At 34.6% G+C, this 20,718-nt stretch overlaps 1 protein-coding gene across 5 annotated transcripts in view; it reads left to right on the top strand.

Annotated features, from left to right (window-relative positions):
- The window catches only part of CNKSR2 (connector enhancer of kinase suppressor of Ras 2), a 283,089-nt gene that overhangs the window by 131,962 nt on the left and 130,409 nt on the right, over nt 1-20,718 (top strand). For all 5 annotated transcript variants that reach the window (XM_055564830.1, XM_055564829.1, XM_055564828.1 and 2 more), the window contains exons 7-8: nt 4,894-4,953; nt 9,529-9,597. In XM_055564830.1, the coding sequence (XP_055420805.1) occupies nt 4,894-4,953; nt 9,529-9,597 (129 nt within the window). The remainder of the gene's footprint in view (nt 1-4,893; nt 4,954-9,528; nt 9,598-20,718) is intronic.

Raw genomic sequence — 20,718 nt, 5'->3', positions numbered from 1 at the left:
GTTCCTGGTATGTGTAGTAATTGCATACAGATTTCATTTCCTGAGTCATAACTAGATTATCTCCATGAGTTCTTATTATCCTGATGAATATAATGACTTTTCTAAATATTTATTTTAGGAGACTAGACTTTCTCTATGACCTAATCATTTAAGAAATTATATAGAGCTCTTGTCAAATACCTTAATTCATAATCAGTAATGCACTGTTGAAAGAAGTGTGGAGAGAAATATAATCAACTTTTACTTGCAGTTGTCAGAAGGGATGGGTGATTAAAATAAATTTGTAAAAGGTCAAACCCAGTTATTCTTTTATAACCACATTGAATTTAGTATATGTGTGCTAGAGAGGTCTTCATCTTTTTAGAATGGATGTTAAACAGTGAATGTTTGACTCAGTATCTACAATTTCCAAATATCCTATTCTAATAAGGAAAGTGAAGGTGGACAACCCTTCTGTTAATAAACCTGTAAATTAGGAGCCTCATGGTTGAGAATATCATCTGGGCTCGAAACACAGCTTCACCTCCTTTGGCAGACCTGCCCAGTCTATCAGTAACTCAGTTTCCTTATTTCTGAAACAGAGATAATCATAGTGTGTACCATACAGACTATTGTAAATAAATGTCAAACACTAACACAATCCTTAGCAGATTGTAACAAGTAGCTGTTAGTGATGATAGTGATAATGATGAGTGATGATTGTTGTGTATGTCCAAGTTATATATTGATATATTGTTTTATTTCACTGTTTTTTTCCACTTAATCCTCTCACAATCCTTCTATGTAAAAAAACTAAAACAAAATTTAGTGTTTAGCTCTTACAAATGTACTTTAAAAATCCTTTATTAATATGATGTTATTTAGTTAACTCCCATGAGGATAATGATTGCAAGAATCTTGTCCTGTTCTAAGTAGTGCTGTTGTATTAAAGTGAAAGAAAGTGAAGTCGCTCAGTTGTGTCTGACTCTTAGCGACCCCATGGACTACAGCTGTTGTATTACCTTCCAATAAATAATGGGATTAAATAAAGTATGTTCAGCTCAATTCCAGAAAAATAAATGACCCAATCAAAAAATGGGCCAAAGAACTAAATAGACATTTCTCCAAAGAAGACATACAGATGGCTAACAAACACATGAAAAGATGCTCAACATCACTCATTATCAGAGAAATGCAAATCAAAACCACTATGAGGTACCATTTCACGCCAGTCAGAATGGCTGCGATCCAAAAGTCTACAAGCAATAAATGCTGGAGAGGGTGTGGAGAAAAGGGAACCCTCTTACACTGTTGGTGGGAATGCAAACTAGTACAGCCACTATGGAGAACAGTGTGGAGATTCCTTAAAAAACTGGAAATAGAACTGCCTTATGATCCAGCAATCCCACTGCTGGGCATACACACTGAGGAAACCAGAATTGAGACACGTGTACCCCAATGTTCATTGCAGCACTGTTTATAATAGCCAGGACATGGAAGCAACCTAGATGTCCATCAGCAGATGAATGGATAAGAAAGCAGTGGTACATATATACAATGGAGTATTACTCAGCCATTAAAAAGAATACATTTGAATCAGTTCTAATGAGGTGGATGAAACTGGAGCCTATTATACAGAGTGAAGTAAGCCAGAAAGAAAAACACAATACAGTATACTAACGCATATATATTGAATTTAGAAAGATGGTAACAATAACCCTGTATATGAGACAGCAAAAGAGACACTGATGTATAGAACAGTCTTTTAGACTCTGTGGGAAAGGGAGAGGGTGGGATAATTTGGGAGAATGGCATTGAAATATGTATAATATCATATATGAAACGAGTCGCCAGTCCAGGTTCGATGCACGATACTGGATGCTTGGGGCTGGTGCACTGGGATGACCCAGAGGGATGGTATGGGGAGGGAGGAGGGAGGAGGGTTCAGGATGGGGAACACATGTATACCTGTGGCAGATTCATTTTGATATATGGCAAAACCAATACAATATTGTAAAGTTAAATAAAATAAAATTTAAAAAATAAATAAAGTATGTTATATACTTGTCACCTGTATAAGGTTGAATATTACCATATGGTTATAGCCAAGAACTAACCAATTTCTTAATTAATTTCTATTTGTATGTTTGTTGAGGTTAGTTATGTATTTCATATAAAATGATGAACTTTCATATAAGACATTAGAATTCACAGATAAATGAACATCTTGTAAAATTACGTTTATTTTGTTTCACATTAAGAGGAGATCCAGGCTTAAACAGTCTCTGAACTGAACAGATCAGATCAGATCAGTCGCTTAGTCATGTCTGACTCTTTGCGACCCCATGAATTGCAGCACGCCAGGCCTCCCTGTCCATCACCAACTCCCGGAGTTCACTGACACTCACGTCCATCGAGTCAGTGATGCCATCCAGCCATCTCATCCTCTGTCGTCCCCTTCTCCTCCTGCCCCCAATCCCTCCCGGCATCAGAGTCTTTTCCAATGAGTCAACTCTTCGCATGAGGTGGCCAAAGGACTGGAGTTTCAGCTTTAGCATCATTCCTTCCAAAGAAATCCCAGGGCTGATCTTCAGAATGGACTGGTTGGATCTCCTTGCAGTCCAAGGGACTCTCAAGAGCCTTCTCCAACACCACAGTTCAAAAGCATCAATTCTTCGGCGCTCAGCCTTCTTCACAGTCCAACTCTCACATCCATACATGACCACTGGAAAAACCATAGCCTTGACTAGATGGACCTTTGTTGGCAAAGTAATGTCTCTGCTTTTGAATATGCTATCTAGGTTGGTCATAACTTTCCTTCCAAGGAGTAAGTGTCTTTTAATTTCATGGCTGCAGTCACCATCTGCAGTGATTTTGGAACCCAGAAAAATAAAGTCTGACACTGTTTCCACTGTTTCCCCATCTATTTGCCATGAAGTGATGGGGCCAGATGCCATGATCTTCGTCTTCTGAATGTTGAGCTTTAAGCCAACTTTTTCACTGTCCACTTTCACTTTCATCAAGAGGCTTTTGAGTTCCTCTTCACTTTCTGCCATAAGGGTGGTGTCATCTGCATATCTGAGGTTATTGATATTTCTCCCGGCAATCTTGATTCCAGTTTGTGTTTCTTCCAGCCCAGCGTTTCTCATGATGTACTCTGCATATAAGTTAAATGAGCAGGGTGACAATATACAGCCTTGACGAACTCCTTTTCCTATTTGGAACCAGTCTGGTGTTCCATGTCCAGTTCTAACTGTTGCTTCCTGACCTGCATACAGATTTATCAAGAGGCAGATCAGGTGGTCTGGTATTCCCATCTCTTTCAGAATTTTCCACAGTTTATTGTGATCCACACAGTCAAAGGCTTTGGCATAGTCAATAAAGCAGAAATAGATGTTTTTCTGGAACTCTCTTGCTTTTCCCATGATCCAGCGGATGTTGGAATCTGATCTCTGGTTCCTCTGCCTTTTCTAAAACCAGCTTGAACATCAGGAAGTTCACGGTTCACATACTGCTGATACCAACATCTTAGACATATGACATTACTGAAATGAATTTTCTGAATTAAAACCTACCCAAAGACTTCTTAATAATTCCATGTCATGAACTTATTGCTTCTTGTTTTTATTTCTTAGTTATTTTTAGTGAAAACACAAGTACATTTAGATATCAAAATATTAACATCCAGGTATAGGAAATTAACACTGCAATTGTCTACACATAATTATTTAAATGTCAGCTTTTTCTGAAATGATTGTTCTTAGTTATTAAGTCCCTTATATTTCAGGCTTCAGGTTTATTTTAAAGTTAGTACTTTTTAATTTTTGAAGTCAATAGTTGAGATGCAAAGTAGTTTCAAAGTAAAACTCAGTAAATTTTTTATCTAACAGAATATTCCTTAGGAAAAAAGGCCATTCAGAGAATCATCTATTTTTTTCTGATTTATTTAAATAAAAATATTTCAGTATTTAAAATGTGAATCCTTTCTTGTAATATTTTTTCTTTTAGGGTCCTGTCACTGTGCATAACTTAAAGAAAGGTTTGATTTGTTCTTGAATAGTTTGAAGATTTCTAGATAATATTTTATCTTTAATGAAGCTTTTTCTGAAATCACTTTGTTTAAATGGAAACGGAATTTCTTCTTTATTGGGAGGAGGGTGTGCCACACATTACCTCTAAATTAATATTATTATGATTTTAATTTTAAATATTTATTTATTTTTGGCCACACTGTACAGCTTGTGGAATCTAATTCCCCAACCAGGGATTGAACCTGGGCCCGCAGCAGTCAGAGTGTGGAGCCCTAACCACTGAACTGCCAGGGAATTCCACCTCTTAATTATTGATAGAGAGATCATTGGATGTAATTATTAAAACGTCAGCAATAAGATTAAGATAGAATGTGTAGGATACCACAAAAGAGGAACAGAAAAAAATTTTTGTATAAACAATATTTTATCATTCTTCTGTCTCCAGTAGTTCTGTAGTGGCTCTATAGAAACCTACTTTTTATTGTGTAATATGTATCAAGTATAATAAACTAATAATATCCCAATATTTGAACTTCCCATTGTAACTTTTATTTTGCCACAGCACATGTAGTATGGATTTTGAGGAGAGTGAACTATGTTCTTCAGGATATTGAATTACCATGATGCATTTTATAAGTTCACTTTTCAAGTAATCATTTGATTAAGCTGAGTACAGGCTTCTTCAGGCAAACTTTAGAAGCAAGAACATTCAGATAGGAATTTCTTAAAGTTTAAAGACAGCCTTATTGGATCATGGATTCATCCCTGGGGCAATGGCAATTTTAACTTGATAGGGCAATTCGTTTTGTAAATGAGGTTATAATATCCTTGAAAATACTTCAGTTTTCATTTGTTTTCCTATGCTGTCTTTTTTTTTTTTTAGGGTATGTATATTAAATCAACATATGATGGCCTCCATGTAATTACTGGAACTACAGAAAATGTAAGTATTCTAACATTTCAAATTTTGGAGTATGTTTTTTCTTTTATTGTTAACCGACTTATGGCACTTACATAATTCCGGTTGACTTCTGAGGAAATAAACAGATTAAAATATACAACTAAAAAGACATATTGAGTTAGTAAGCACTGATTTGGGGAGAATTTCAGTCATTTCTTTTGGTTGAGAATAGCTATTTATCTGAAGTAAATCAGATGTTTTGTGTTCAAAGCCAGAGATTTGTTAAGTATTTTCTGATTCATGACAAGTTATTGTGACATCTAAAAGAATCCACCTCCATCTGACAAATAGTGTAGTTTTATTAGGAAACTTAAATTGTGTAAGAAAGAAACATCAGATAAGTCAGGTTTCCTGAATACTTGAAGTATAATTGAACTTTATTCAGTGAAGGGGCAGCATAGTATAGATCAGCCCGTTTTCACAGTGAAGTCCATCCCTGGACCAGCAGCATCAGCTTCCTTTGGGACTGTCCCACCCCAGACCTACTGAATTAGCTCTGGAGACCAGTCTGTTTTTTAATAAGAGATTCTCCTTTAACAGGTAGTTTTGACACATGCTCCACTGCAAGCAGTAGGTCAGAGTCGCTAGGCCTAAGCTGTACACCCAATTTTGATTTTGTTGGCAGTGTAATTTCTGACGAGTCATTTACACTCTCACTGCTTTAATTTCCTCAACCATGCATGCATGCATGCTAAGTTGCTTCAGTCATGTCCAACTCTGTGCGACCCTATGGACAACAACCCACCCAGGCTCCTCTGTCCACAGGATTCTCCAGGCAAGAATACTGGAGTGGGTTGCCATTTCCTTCTCCATCCTCAACTATAAATCGTAAATAATATATCATCTGTACTGCATACCTCACTAGGTTGTGAAAATTAAATAAGATAATAAATATGAAAGACTGTACCATCTCCCGGAATTCACTCAAACTCATGTCCATCGAGTCAGTGATGCCATCCAGCCATCTCATCCTCTGTCGTCCCCTTTTCCTCCTGCCCCCAATCCCTCCCAGCATCAGAGTCTTTTCCAATGAGTCAGCTCTTCGCATGAGGTGGCCAAAGGACTGGAGTTTCAGCTTTAGCATCATTCCTTCCAAAGAACACCCAGGGCTGATCTCCTTCAGAATGGACTGGTTGGACCTCCTTGCAGTCCAAGGGACTCTCAAGAGTCTTCTCCAACACCACAGTTCAAAAGCATCAATTCTTTGGTGCTCAGCTTTCTTCACAGTCCAACTCTCACATCCATACTTGACCACAGGAAAAACCATAGCCTTGACTAGTCGGACCTTTGTTGGCAAAGTAATGTCTCTGATGGACAGGGAGGCCTGGCATGCTGCGATTCATGGGGTTGCAAAGAGTCGGACACGACTGAGTGACTGAACTGAACTGTACTATAAAGAAAGAGTTACAGAAATGTTAAATGATTGTGTTGGACATTAACATGATCACTATAATAGATTTGAGTTGCATAATAAGTCATTATTTCTGTATTTGGTTGTCCCAGATTTCCATCCCACTCTCTTAAGCAGGTTTTGAGCTTCGAATATTTTTCTTTTATAAATTCTGACAAATCACGTTTATAGCATGTTCCTTCAAAGAAGACTGAGGTGAAATTAGTTAAATCTCAAGTTATTATTGTTCTCAACATTTTACCAGCGTTTTCTTTTTAAAAAGACAGCATTATTTCATCTAATTCACCTATTTAACCATTTGTTGATTTTTTCCCCCTCCACTTCACTTAGTTTCTTTTGAATGGTGAAATACATTGAAGTTGCAGTTTTGTACTGGCATCTCATTGTTATTAAATATGAGTTAAATGAGATCAAGAATATGTTATTTGCATATTGTCAACTGTTTAACATTTTTAAATGCAGTGAGATACTTATAAACTATACTCTTGTCACTGATTGATCATTGTCATTCGTGTGTACATTCCTCTGATCATTTGTTTGATCATTTGTTCATTTAGCAAAACTCTGCTTTATGTCTGTTGTGTTCCAGACTTGAAACTAGGTATTGAAAACATTTTTAAATTAAACTAACTTGCTGCCCCTAAGGCATACAAGTACAGATTTATCTGTGTAAACAGGTACTGAAATTTGCATAGATGGACAAAGGAAAGAATAGTAAATGCTGCCAAATAAAAACAAGGAAGGAATCACAGAAGTGGTTATTTTGAACTAACTGTATCTTGAAGAATTGATCAAAACATATCTCTCTACGTTGTATGGAGTCTGTAAAAAAAAAAAAAGTTGAGCACTATGCATTGTTTATATTAATTAGTAATATTTTATAAATGGATAAGTGACCAAAGAAGGATTGATTCTATGAGTAGTTCAGATATAAATGATATGTTACTAGTTCATCATTTAATTCTTTTTTCTTGAAAGTATTTCACTATTTTTGGTACCCTAAATCATTTATCATTAGATCTGTGTTGAGTCTTAGTAAAGCTGCTCACTAAGTGGGTAAGTTATTTTGTTTTGCTGTACCCTAGTTTCTTAGTTTTTCCTTTGTAAAATTAGGAGTTTGGATAAACTCTGTCTAGGATAAATTTTAACACTGAAAGTCTATACTTTGTATGAATTGTTTCCTTTTTCACTTCCCTGTGCAAAAAGTTGTTTCAGTTTCTTTGAATTTTATGTAGCAACTATCAAGCTCTTTTACATTATGAATTAGAGCCATTGACTTGATTTTTTTTTTCATACACTCGTTTAAAAAGATCAGTTGTAAGCCAAATAGCACAGGGACAGACTCTATAGTTACAGCTCTATTTACAAACTTTTCAGAAATGTTACATGGGCTTGTCTGATTTGGTAGGTGCTGTGAAATAAATGCTTGTTTTTTTCTTGTTGTGACACTATTCTTAGAGTTGGGTTCACATCCTAGGTAAACTACCCTCTTAATTGTGGGGCTGTGTTACTCCTTCAATAAATGGAATTGAATTCTAGCCTATTATAAATATTTTTTAAAGAAAATCCTATTCCAGTGTCTTAAAAGTAGCATTTTACTTTGCAAGTTCCATCACCATATCATCCTTCTTTTCCTTTCAATAGATATTAATGAATTGTATTACAGTATTTATAGTTGTGTTTGATAAATTAACACACATATAAATACACAAATACATTGTTTTCATAAAATACATTTTCTGTATATTCAAAAGCCCATATGCATATTATCATTAAAATGTCTAATATACTTAATAGTCATTTAGAGGGAAAAATAAAGAATTGTACAGTATTTTAAATTCTTACAGTATTAGGAAATTTCTATCTTAAATCTCAGTTTCCTAAAAACTTCAGAAAACTTGGCAATATTAGTTACTAGTTTTTTTTTCTTGTTTGTTTTTGTTTTTAATCTCTTTGGGGAATAAAGAGGAAAAATGATAAAATTGTTACATCCTGTAGAAATGTTGGCATTTTAGTTTATTTAATGTGGTTTTGCCAATGTATTATGCTGCATGAAACATTAGAAATAGGATTCTCTTGTAGTTAGATACTGAAAAGAATGTTATTAATGTAACTTTGAGCTAATGGCTGTCCTTTCAATTTGCTTTTCTCATTTATTCAGAATTGATGGTATTAATGACGAAATAAATTAGCGATATAATCATTAGTTGACAAAGCTTTGGTGCTGATCATAAAGATGTACTTGAAAATATTTGTTTGCTGAAGTTAATGTGAATTATTTGTATTAAATGAAAAAGACCAAAGTTTTAAAAGATATGTCTTGACATATATATTTTTGAACCAGATGCCCAGTAGAACTACTGAGAGGGTTGCCTGTTTACAGTTTGCCATTATTATTTTTCCCTAATGGTCTCAGAAAGATAATGGTCTTTTACAACATAAATATCTATATATTGTCTTACATTCCTACTTTCTGTCATTAGTTTTACATAGAATACAAATAGTAGATCAAAGTATTCAGTCAGTTCACTCTCTCTGTCATGTCCTGCTCTCTGCTACGCCATGGACTGCAGCACGCCAGGCTTTCCTGTCCATCGCCAACTCCCGCAGCTTGCTCAAACTCAGGTCCATTAAGTTGGTGATGCCATGTAACCATCTCATCCTCTGTCGTCCCCTACTCATGCCTTCAATCTTTCCCAGCATCAGGGTCTTTTCCAATGAGTCGGTTCTTCACATCAGGTGGCCAAAGTATTAGAGTTTCATAGAACCGTTCAACTTCATCTTCTTCAGCATTACTGGTTGGGGCATAGGCTTAGATTACTGTGACTGAATGGTTTGCCATGGAAACGAACAGAGATCATTCTGTCATTTTTGAGATTGCATCTCAAGTACTACATTTTGGACTCTTTTGTTGACTGTGAGGGCTACTCCATTTCTTCTAAGGGATTCTTGCCCACAGTAGTAGATAAAATGGTCATCTGAATTAAATATCAAATATTAGTAACATTTTTTTAGTTTAATTTTATGAAGATTATAATTAAGCTCTTGATCTAATTTAAAGGGGTGAACTTATGGTAGTGTTTCCATAGAGAGGAAATGATTGATAAAACTTATGTTCTTTACCATTTCCTTTGTGTTTAATTTAGTCACCTGCAGATCGGTGCAAGAAGATCCATGCTGGGGATGAAGTGATTCAAGTTAATCATCAGACTGTGGTATGTATAATTACCTTACAAGTCAGTGGGAGGAACTAATACAAAGATTGCTTAAGTCTTTAAAAGAATACAATGAAATGAAATGCCGGTTTGTGTACAAAATATTTAAATAGCCTTTTGAAAAATAACTGAATGACTATTTTTCTTAATTATCTTAAGAAATTTCATAAGGCATTGTTTTAAAATAACATGAGGATTTATTGGTGGTGGCTGATGTTAGATGTACAATTCTGTATGGATAATATTACCCCATGAACTGGGATGACCATTTTGGAATAGAAATTACAGTGACAGTGCATACAAATTCAAATTTTTTAGTATAACTTTTAAGTTTCATTTTAAAAAATTATCAGGTTACCTAGTAGATATGTTTTATAACACCATACATTCATTTATCTACTTTAACATTGATTTGTTCATTAAAGTATCTGGCAGATTGGTTTATTTTCATGTCATTTTTTTTTTATTTTAGTAGCTGAATTGGCTGTTCATTTCCCAAAAGAGAACTATAGTTTAAGTTTTAAAACTATTGCACTTAACTGAATAAGTTCATAATTTTTTTTTCTTTTTTTGTTCTTTGAACCTCATGATTCCCTTTCTAGGCTAAGAACGACAGTGACATTCTGTGCCTTTGGTAGATTTTCAAGGGCAATTTTTCTTAATCTTAGATTTTTTTTTTTAATCTTAGATTTTTAAAATTAACATCATATGATTTTCATTTTGCACTAGTTTCTATCTAAATTGCTCTGTCTCTGCCAAAATAAAATATATTGTTTTTAAAAAGTGAGGTTAACATTAAAATAATCTGATTATTGATTTATAATCCACATTTTAAAAGAAAAACATTTTTTTTTCCTGGTAAATGTTCTATTTATTACTCACTGACTCTTCAGAGTAAGTAATTATTTCCTGCTGTACCTTTTAACTAAATTTGGTTTTGCCTGTTCTAGTCATAGAAGAAAGGCTATATTTGGAGGGTAAGAAGACTCATGTGAGAAGTCTGATCTTTCTCAGTGATTCTGATATTAAGGCAGATGCTATTTTAAATTTGGTTTGAATGAGAAGTTTGTAATATCTTGGAGAGGCTCCTGAACACTGATAATTAAATTTATGATATTTCTTCAATAAGTTCATTTTCTAAGTGAATAAAAGTTAATGAAAGTATGAAAAATTATATGTATGGGGTGTAAAGTTAATACTAATTATTGTTAGCTAGTTGAGGCTAATTAATGGAGAATATTGGTAATCAACAGAGCCTTTCCACTCTGTGACAGTTTTGATGATGAGTAAGTTCTCATGACTAGAAACTATACAGTAAAAAGTGATTGTCCTGAGTAAAGTTTCTTGTCCTTTAGGATGAGGATTTGGGCAGTGGGATAAAAGAGCTGCTTAAGTAGATTGGCAGCTCCTCCTCCTGCTGTTCACACTGCCTCCACTTCTACAATGTGACCTTAGCAAATATGATGTCTGTTGGATAGTTTGACCTATTTCCAGTTGGTCAATACTAAGAGGATAGAAATTAGTCTCTAATGAGAAATAAAGTTGTTAAAAGGATACTCTTTGTGGAGCAAAGATTCTCATGCCTGTTGAATATGAAAGTCTTTAAAAGACTTAAAGTGAACCAATAAAATTTATATGGATTGGTGATATTTAAATACTGTGAGAATGTGTCAACACATCTTTCTATTGCAGGAATATTCTAAAATATTAGAAACTACACAGAATGATGGTTGGAGGAACTTGCTTTCAGTTTTTGCTCTGAAATTGACCTATAGTTTTAAGTGAGTCATGATAACTATTTATCTTTTCAATAATAATAACCAGAGCCAACACTTACTGAGTTCTTACAGTGTGCCAAGCATCATGTTAAGTCCTTCACATATTTTATGTTATTTACTCCTCACAATGATCCTGTGAAGAAGATGTATATGGAGACTGAATGATTATTTAACCCACCCACAGCTCAAAGCTCACTGACTCCAAGGTGCATGCTCTTACTTCAGTTTTATTATACTCCCTCCCCAAACTCAAATTGCAAGATTATCAAACAAAAGGGGAGGAATTCCCACAATCCTGTAAGTAAATCTTAAGATTCAGGGAGAGGTTACGCAGAGCCAAGGGTAGAGAATAGAGGAAGTGAGAATTTACATAACTTGGATAGTGGTTCAGCTTAATTGAAATTAGAAATGGGGTTGAAATTTAACTTTACTGCTACATCCTCACTCACTTCTTTCCTCCAGATAGACAAGATACATAAAACACAATGCCAGGCAGGTGTTAGAAGTTCCACAGAAATTAACTTTCCAACCTCCCTTTATCTACTACAACGGTTGGGCCAGCTGGAGTCCAAGTCCTTAGCAGACTGCTACTGCAACCTCCAAATTGATTTTGGATGATAATAGAGACATTGTCTGACAGGAAATTATGTTGAATTCCATCAAAGTGACCTTCCTTAATAATGTGATCAATTATCAGATTGCCTTCTTTTTGTTCAAATTGAGCCATCTTTGTGCATGAATGGTATCTTTCATTAAATGCACCCTACTATGTCCTCTCTTGCTATTGCCCCCATTGTGGTCTGTGCAGTGGCCTTTATTTCTTATGAGACAATATACAAAGGTGAGGGAATGGACATTATCTTAGTGTTGTTATTATGAAAGGTTTGATAGATCGATAAATTAGTTGAAACAAGTGTAAGTTATTTGCAGTCTACAGTTATCCCTTCTGTCCCTGCATTCATAACCAGGGATATTAAGGGTTTGTTATGATATATTTACATTAAAATATTGCCTAATGCTTTTAAAATACATATTTTAATCCAGTATTTAACTAATCAGAATAGTGAGATATTGCCAATATTATGGTATACCAATATAGGTTCAAGAATGAAAAGAGTAATGTTCAGTTTTATGTTTTGAATGTTATTAGCTCAGTTAGTATTTTTATATAATTATAAAATTTCCTATTGTTATAGGTAGTAATGTACAATATAAAATTTGACTACTTTTCTTATTATAAAATACCTAGAAAAGCAATGTGAAATTTTCCCCTAAGAGTATGAGAAAGTTGAATAATCACAGATGAATTCAAATACTATTTTTGAAATTGCTAGTATGGTATATCTTCAAGATGTTCAATTAGATGTGTGTGTGTGTGTATTTATAGTTTTCTCTTTAAAATATATATATATATTTTATTTAAAATGAAACTGGAAGTTTTATGTCCTTTTTCATGTTGCTATATTCTTTATTATAAGTGGCTTTTAAGCTTTTCTAGTCAACATACTTCTGTGGCTGAGAAACTGGCTGCCAGGTAGGAAGAAGAAAAAATCATGAACATCCAAGCAAAGCAGACTGAGTCCTATTGCATGTCTTCCCTGCCAGTGAAGATCCAACTCCTCAAAGGCTGCTGGAATCTCCCAAGATTTTTTCCACTTCATCTGCCACTACATTCCTCTCTGGGAGATACCTCGGCATAGTTTGAACCAGCAACTCTGCCCTCATGATGCACTTTTAACACTTTTTTTTTAGCTGATGAGTCTACTTATAGTTATTAAATCTATTTGGGCATATTCCTAATGAATCTGTTAAAATTTCATGTCTTTGCTGTTTTTGGTGTGTAAGTGTTATAAAAGTCTATCCATACTAAAAACAGATACTTTCTTCTTAGGAATATCAGTTGAAAAGAATGGGGTATGTGATGGTTGAATCTAGCAGTTGGAAAATTTTCCTTTTATTTTTTGTGTATACTAAAACATATTCACTATTTGGAAAGTCTTCTGGAACCTGGTGACTACATTATGGCAAGAAAGGGTTCAATAGATGGGGCTATAAAGCCTTCTGGAATGGAAAATAACCAGGTTGGGGTAGTCAAGAAGAAGATAGCCTACAACAAACAGTCAGGATGCTTGACAGTGATCAGTAAGAGCTGGAAGACGAACACTGTAAACTAGTGGGTTTCGTTCCCCCCTAAATGGTAAACATTACTGAACAAGAATGCAGGTGATGTCATAGGGGGTGGGAGAAGGGAACGAGATCAAGGACTATTGAGTTATCTGGAAAGGTCATTCTGACTTCATTTATATAATTCTCAGCAGTGTCTCCTTTATTCTCTTATTCTCACTCTAGTCTCTCATTTGTGACTCTTTCTTCACCCTCTTGTTCCTTCAACCTCACAACAATAGGCGAGTATTGTTTGAAAGGGAAGCCAATGTAATCAGAATGGATGGTGACCCATTAAAACTCAAAAATCCCTTACCCCTGCCCTGCCCTTATCCTGTTGCCTGGAAGGAGTAGTTCATTGAGTGGATTCAGTACCACAATATTGGCTAACACCAATGTGCTTTCTCTCTTTTTTAAATATGTATAATTGTCTTTATTTTTTAAGTTTTTCTTCTAACTTAGTTTTCTTTACTTGACCATCCTCATCTCTTCTCACTTGACTATTTCTCCTACATTCTTCACCTTTTTCAGTATTTTTTTTTATTCTTGCCTATTTTCTTCTGTTCTCCTTTCTCAAAAGAGAAAATATTTATCTTATAATTTCTTACAACAAAAAGTACTGAAAATTCAAATGGCAGTATTTGCAGTGCACCTCCTTTCTTATCCCTGTAAACACAAGATGTTGCTGGAGTATAGAGATTAAGTATATTAGCATGGTGTTTAACATATTGCTTAATAAATGGTTATGATAATATCCTAAAATAATTCTGTTAGGATTCTAAGAAATTGGTATTCTAAAACAGAGCAAGAGAATTGTTTTTTTTTGGAAGGGGAAAATACCATGAAAAGACACTTACCAAAAATTAGAAGAAATAATACATCCAAGATTTCAGTTCCTCATAGTAAAATTTTATTTCAGATTCTACTTTGTATAGGATATAGTTTCTTTTATTTTACATTGAATATTGTGGATTTGATGAGAATGTGTGGAAACTGGTTTTGAACGGCCACATATTTATATAAATTATGTTTTATTATCCCTAGGTAAATCAATTCATTACTTTATTATCTAATATAATATTTTATGATTTTTCTGTTATCAAACTAAAATTATCTTAAGTCTTTATATAAAGAAGATAAGTTGTATGATACCTTAATATTGGTAACTTCCTGTGAACCAATTTATTTTTTCTGTGAATCACTGCATCCTGACTTATTTCTAATTTATATAATTCTTCCTAGCTCCACCAGGAAAAGACTAATTGGTTCTAAATATGGTTAGCTCTCATTTTTTTTTATTATTAGAAACATCTTTCGTGTTGATATACAATTAATAGGTTGATTATTTTACATGGAATTTTAAAATGTATCCATATAAGTGTTTATTTTGTATGTTTAAAATGTATCTCTTGGCTGATGTTCTTTCCTACTCTGGATTTTATGTGTGCAGCTCATTTGTAAATCAGTGTCAATAACTATATCCCTTTTCCTACATGTATCAAAAAGACAGAAGTCGGTCAGTTACAGTCCCCTGATTTACTTTATATCTATATTAGAGGTGGGCAATTAGTAGATGACAGCTGCCTGATGAACATAAAAAATTATTGCATGAAAGGGAAATACATTAGAGCGTCATAAAATGGGACATTCAAGAGATAATTTTAAGAATGTTAAGTTCTTTTTAAGTTATTTAGCCTTAGGATTCAAATATAGGTTTCATCCACTAAATTAACATTCTCAGCTACATTGTGGCCGAAATTTTAGGTCATGTAACTACTCATCACTTTCATATTTCCTCTCATCTTATTACTGTAATACTGGACAATAAAGGGCATTTTAAAATTGAGACAAATGGCAGAGAGAGTTCATGGGGCCCCATTTAGAACTGACAAGGAATTCGCTTTTTTGTCTGAGTTGTTGCATTTCTGATAAAATGATTTCTGAAGATAACATCTACAATAAGAAGTATTTACAGCCATTATGGAAGTTCTTAAACTAAAACTTTTTGTTAATAAAGATGTAGACTACTGTTTATTTAGCTATATAAATGCATATATGCACATTCTTTGGTTTTGTTTTGATAAATGCAGACATCTATTGCAGTACTTGCTAGTATTTTCAAATACACATATCTGTTAAATGTCTACCAGTAAATGACATTATAAAATTATTCATAGAAAAGCTATAGATTTTTAAACATGTTTCTTTATGAATACTTGCCTTTGGTTACTTTACATTTTTGTTTGGATTCCTAAATTAAGTTGAATTTTTCATAAATATAGATGTTTTCTTTATTCTTTCTCAGAATTCTTACAAATAGGATGTATAGACTTTTAGATAACAGTGTTTCATCCCTTAGCTTTGGTGACTAAGACTCTTTATTTTAAAATACACATTTTCAATGTCTTTGCAAGAACAGAAATGAAACATAGGAAGAAATGGCTGAGATGTAAAATTTCCATATATATGCAAACATAAAATTAAGTTAAAATTTAACCCATGCAAGTATCTTTATAAAAATTTTAGTTAAAAACTCGTATTATTATGGTTCTTTGAAAATATCCCATTGATTTTGGGGGTAATGAAGCTCTGTGATATGACCAAAGATTCATCCCCACATTCTTTTACTGTTAATTGTCTTTCTTCTCAGTGTATCCCTAGCAGAGGCTTTTATACTCACTGAATTTTATGTTTTGGAGAAGTTAAAGAATACCATGAATGATAATGAAATAAGAATAAAATGGGCTTTGATTTAGTTTCCTATAGCATATACAAATGTGAACCATGAAGCCCCTCAAAATAAACTTTTGACCTTCAGAGACCAAAATATTACCAAATACCATACTGAGTTGGTATATTGAGTTGCTCAAGATGCTAAACTATACCAGAAGCAGAGATACCAATGATACAAAGGTGCAGTTTATGTAGGTAACAGGATAGGTAATAGAAGATAATGCAAGTAACAGGATGTGGAAATGTATCTATCACCTTTGGTAAAAACAATGTGGGTGATCTGTAGAACTAAAAGGAAAAAAATCATGCGTATTATTTTCTTCCTCCCATGAGCTTCCTCATGAGTCAATCAAGAAATTCTGATTTAACTCTCAGAACTTCTTGGTTATAGAGAAAGACTCCAAGAAGGTGGTGTACAATAGGTGAAAACAAAGTACTTCTTGTAGTCTTCAAGTTGGTTTTCTCTCTTGGACTCCCTATCCATCTTCAGCGGTGAGAAACTGTGTTCTCTATGCTTTCTCTTAAATAAAACACACACACACACACACATGTATATTATATATGTGACTATGAAATTCACATGAAAATATTAGCTACCAAAACATATGTGTAAATTCAAATTGTGAGGAGCTCAACATGGTCCAAGTTTTACAGTAAAATTAAACCACATAAAAAACATGCCTTTAAAAAACAAATGCTTTAATAAAGTCTTATTTCATTGTATAAATACTTAAGGAGGCCATGAGATGAAGAGTGGCTCAGTGAATAAAGACATAAAATTGTGGAGTATTCCCTGTAATGAAAATAAAACTTTTTAATTCCTTCTTTTTGAATGTTTGTTCCCTTCATCTTTTCCCAAGATTATCTCTTCTAGTCATGTTTGTAAAAAATAATCAGTACTAAGGTTTCATTTATAATAGATAGAACCTTGGGTCATTTCTAATACTCTGAATTACCTATTTAAATTACTCCATGCTGGAATTTTTTTCTTTTTATTTTACTTATTTATTTATTTTCGGTTGTGCTGGGTCTTTGTTGCTGCACATGGGCTTTCTAGTTGTGGCAAACAGGGGCTACTCTAGTTGCAGTGCATGGGTTTCTCATTGCAGTGGCTTCTCTTGTTGTGGAGCATGTATGGACTCTAGATCACAGGCTCAGTAGTTGTGACACACGGGCTTAGTTGCCCCATGGAATGTGGATCTTCCTGGACCAGGGATCAAACCCGTGTCTCCTGCATTGACAGGTGGAATTCTTAACCACTGGACCACCAGAGAAGTCCTCTATGCTGGAATTTAAAGTAATTTTTTTTTTTTGCATTTAGTTCCTTAACCAAATGCATACCTTTCAGCTTATATTCCTCTTTATTTGAACCATGGGTAATTCTCTGTTTCTACTCACTAAATGAATGATTGTGAAAAAGCAAAATTAGGATATCTCCAAATATATCACACAAATATATTGTGTGAAAAAAATAAGTTTAGGTGAAGTTTTTAGATTGGTACTTAAATTTAGTGATTCTAGGATCTTTGAAAGATACTGTGTATCAAAATTCATTAGTTCTGAAATGTTTTGAAATGTTTCAGTAATGCAGGAGAACAGAGAACTGTAATATCTCAGCACCAAAACATTTGGCAAAGACACAGTGTCATTAGTCTGAATGTGATGGGTTGTATATTGAATTGTCTCTTTAGTGCTTTTAAAAAGAGCAGAGGAACATTTGGGTATGGTGTGACTCATATCGTCAGACATTCATATAGGCACACTTCAAGCCTCTTTGAAATTTACTTTGTGAATAGGTATCATTTAAACATTACAACCATGAGTAAGAGCCAGTGTTTACACAGGAGTGTGTGTAATTGTTAATGAATGGGTCTGTTACTTTGTCTTCTGAAGGATAATAACTTTGAAAATATTTTAAGAATGTCCTATCTTCCTACATGTATTTCTAGAGATGCTTTTTTATAATTTCAAATACAGTTGTAACAGAGGTAAAGGTCTAAGTTGATAGGCTTACATTCTTCTATGCTTATTTGTAACTTTGGCTACTTGGAACTATAGAGAGTCTTTTCATTTGTTGGTCAAATAATTCACTACCTATTGTTTAGGAATCAGATAGGCTAGAGAATGTCCTAAAGGGATCAGAGACTTCGCTCTATGTACAAAGAGGAAAGGAAGACTGTCACTTCTTTAACACCAACCCCAAAGCCCTTTGTGTACCTAATCTGGGCAACCCATTGTCCAAGGACCTGCCCACTTATGTTGCCATTTACCCAAGAACCCTTGGTATCTGCTTCAACCTTATCAAAGCAATCACAAGCCCTGTCTACAAGAAAGCAGAGCATGTGGCTTTAAACTCTTGGGATACCTTAAAAACTCTGTTGGACCATTTTAATTCTGTTTGTGCTGAAAAATACATTTCAGTGTCCAAGTTGGGGATTGCATTTAAACTAGTAAGACATGCCATAGTTTACAGACACTGAATTTTGCTACCTGGACAATCAGGAAGATACTATTTGTAGTTCAGCATATGTGAAAAACATATTATCTTTAATAATATGACATACTTGGTATCAGATGTATAGGTGGATTTTTAAAGGTCCATGAACTTTAGTGTGAATGAAATATTCTATTAAATATTGAGAAAGGAAAACCTGGACTTTATATTTTTCTAGAAAACCTTCCTAACTGTTTCTATAATGTATATGATGAAACAGAATATTTCTACAACAAATAGCAACTATATCCATTGTTACTATGGGTATATATTATTATGGATATTATATATTATTATGGAAAATATTTTTCTTGTCATAATCAAATCACTGTGACTTTAGGTCTGAAGTATCCACTCTATAGTTTTTTTTCCAAATGTTAGTTTATAAGAAAGTTTATTTGGTAATTTGAGGTAAAGAATGTTTATTATAGCTTTAGTATCAAGTATATTACATTTAGAGAAAAACTTAATATTACATCTTAGTTTTATATACAAAACAAAATTCCCTTTGGACTTTTAAGGCACTTCATTATCTCTGAAACATTCACATTCTCGTGTCACCATGTCATTTCACTAGTTATCAACAAATACTCATTAAGTCTCTGCCATTTCTAAGACATTGATTGCAGGTATATCCAGAAAAATGAGACTCAGTTTTTATCCTCAAAATAAAAGCCTCAATATCCAGTTTTGTGAGGGTAGATGAAGGACATGAGGAAAAATATATAGCTTTAATAAGCAGCAGTGCATGAAAAATGCCATTAGAGAGATGTAAGATCACATGAGGAAAATAAGGTCCTAGCTATAAGAGGCTGTATGATGGGTGTTGCATTTAATAAGTGCCATTATGGATACATAAGATTTTATAGGTGGCAGAATAATAATGCAAGTATTTATATAATAGAAGGGTACTTTTGCTGAGAAGAAAAGCACAGTGTTGAAGGGCAGCATAATACTAACTTAACCAATTGTTCCACCCATACTGAACTACTTGCTGCTGCTGTTGTTGCTAAGTCGCTCAGTCATGTCCGACTCTGTGCGACCCCAGAGACGGCAGCCCACCAGGCTCTGCCGTCCCTGGGATTCTCCAGGCAAGAACACTGGAGTGGGTTGCCATTTCCTTCTCCAATGCATGAAAGTGAAAAGTGAAAGGGAAGTCGCTGAGTCGTGTCCAAATCTTAGTGACCCCATGGACTGCAGCCCACTAGACTTCTCCATCCATGGGATTTTCCAGGCAAGAGTACTGGAGTGGGGTGCCATTGCCTTCTCCGATACTGAACTACTGAGAATTGCTCAAACTGGTTTTAACTTGTCTCAGGGCTTTCTTCAGTCCCTCAGCTTCCATATCCTCTTCACGTGTCCACTTCCTAAGAAATTCAGCTTAGGCTAATAGGAAACCTTTCCTGAACCCTCAAAAATGGGTTAGCTGCCCTTGGGGGGCTCCCATTATCCATTCTATTGGGGTACTTCTGTTCAGTTCAGTTCAGTTCAGTTCAGTCACTCAGTCGTGTCCGACTCTTTGTGACTGCATGAATTGCAGCACGCCAGGCCTCCCTGTCCATCACCAACTCCTGGAGTTCACTCAAACTCCTGTCCATCGAGTCAGTGATGCCATCCAGCCATCTCATCCTCTGTCGTCCCCTTCTCCTGCCCCCAATCTCTCCCAGCATCAGAGTCTTATTTATCGTAAATGCTTATTGAGCTGCTCATCTCTCCCCTGCTCATTATGCTTTTTAAAGAGTCACAGGTTGTGCTGCAAGTGCCATTGCACCCATAATACATGGAAGGCACACATCAATATTTAGTGATTTTATAAGTTATAATATCCAATCTTAAAAACATTAAAATAGTCTAGACATGGGCAAGTCACTGGCTTCAAGAAGCTCACTCTTCTCAAACAGTGTTTCCTGACCAGCTGCATCAGCATCATTTGGTAACTTGAGGGGAAAAAAT

The sequence above is a fragment of the Bubalus kerabau genome, chromosome X (assembly GCF_029407905.1).
Source record: "Bubalus kerabau isolate K-KA32 ecotype Philippines breed swamp buffalo chromosome X, PCC_UOA_SB_1v2, whole genome shotgun sequence".
Lineage (NCBI taxonomy): Eukaryota > Metazoa > Chordata > Mammalia > Artiodactyla > Bovidae > Bubalus > Bubalus kerabau.
Note: the sequence above shows the minus strand (reverse complement) of the source record. Positions and strands in the feature narration are given on the sequence as shown.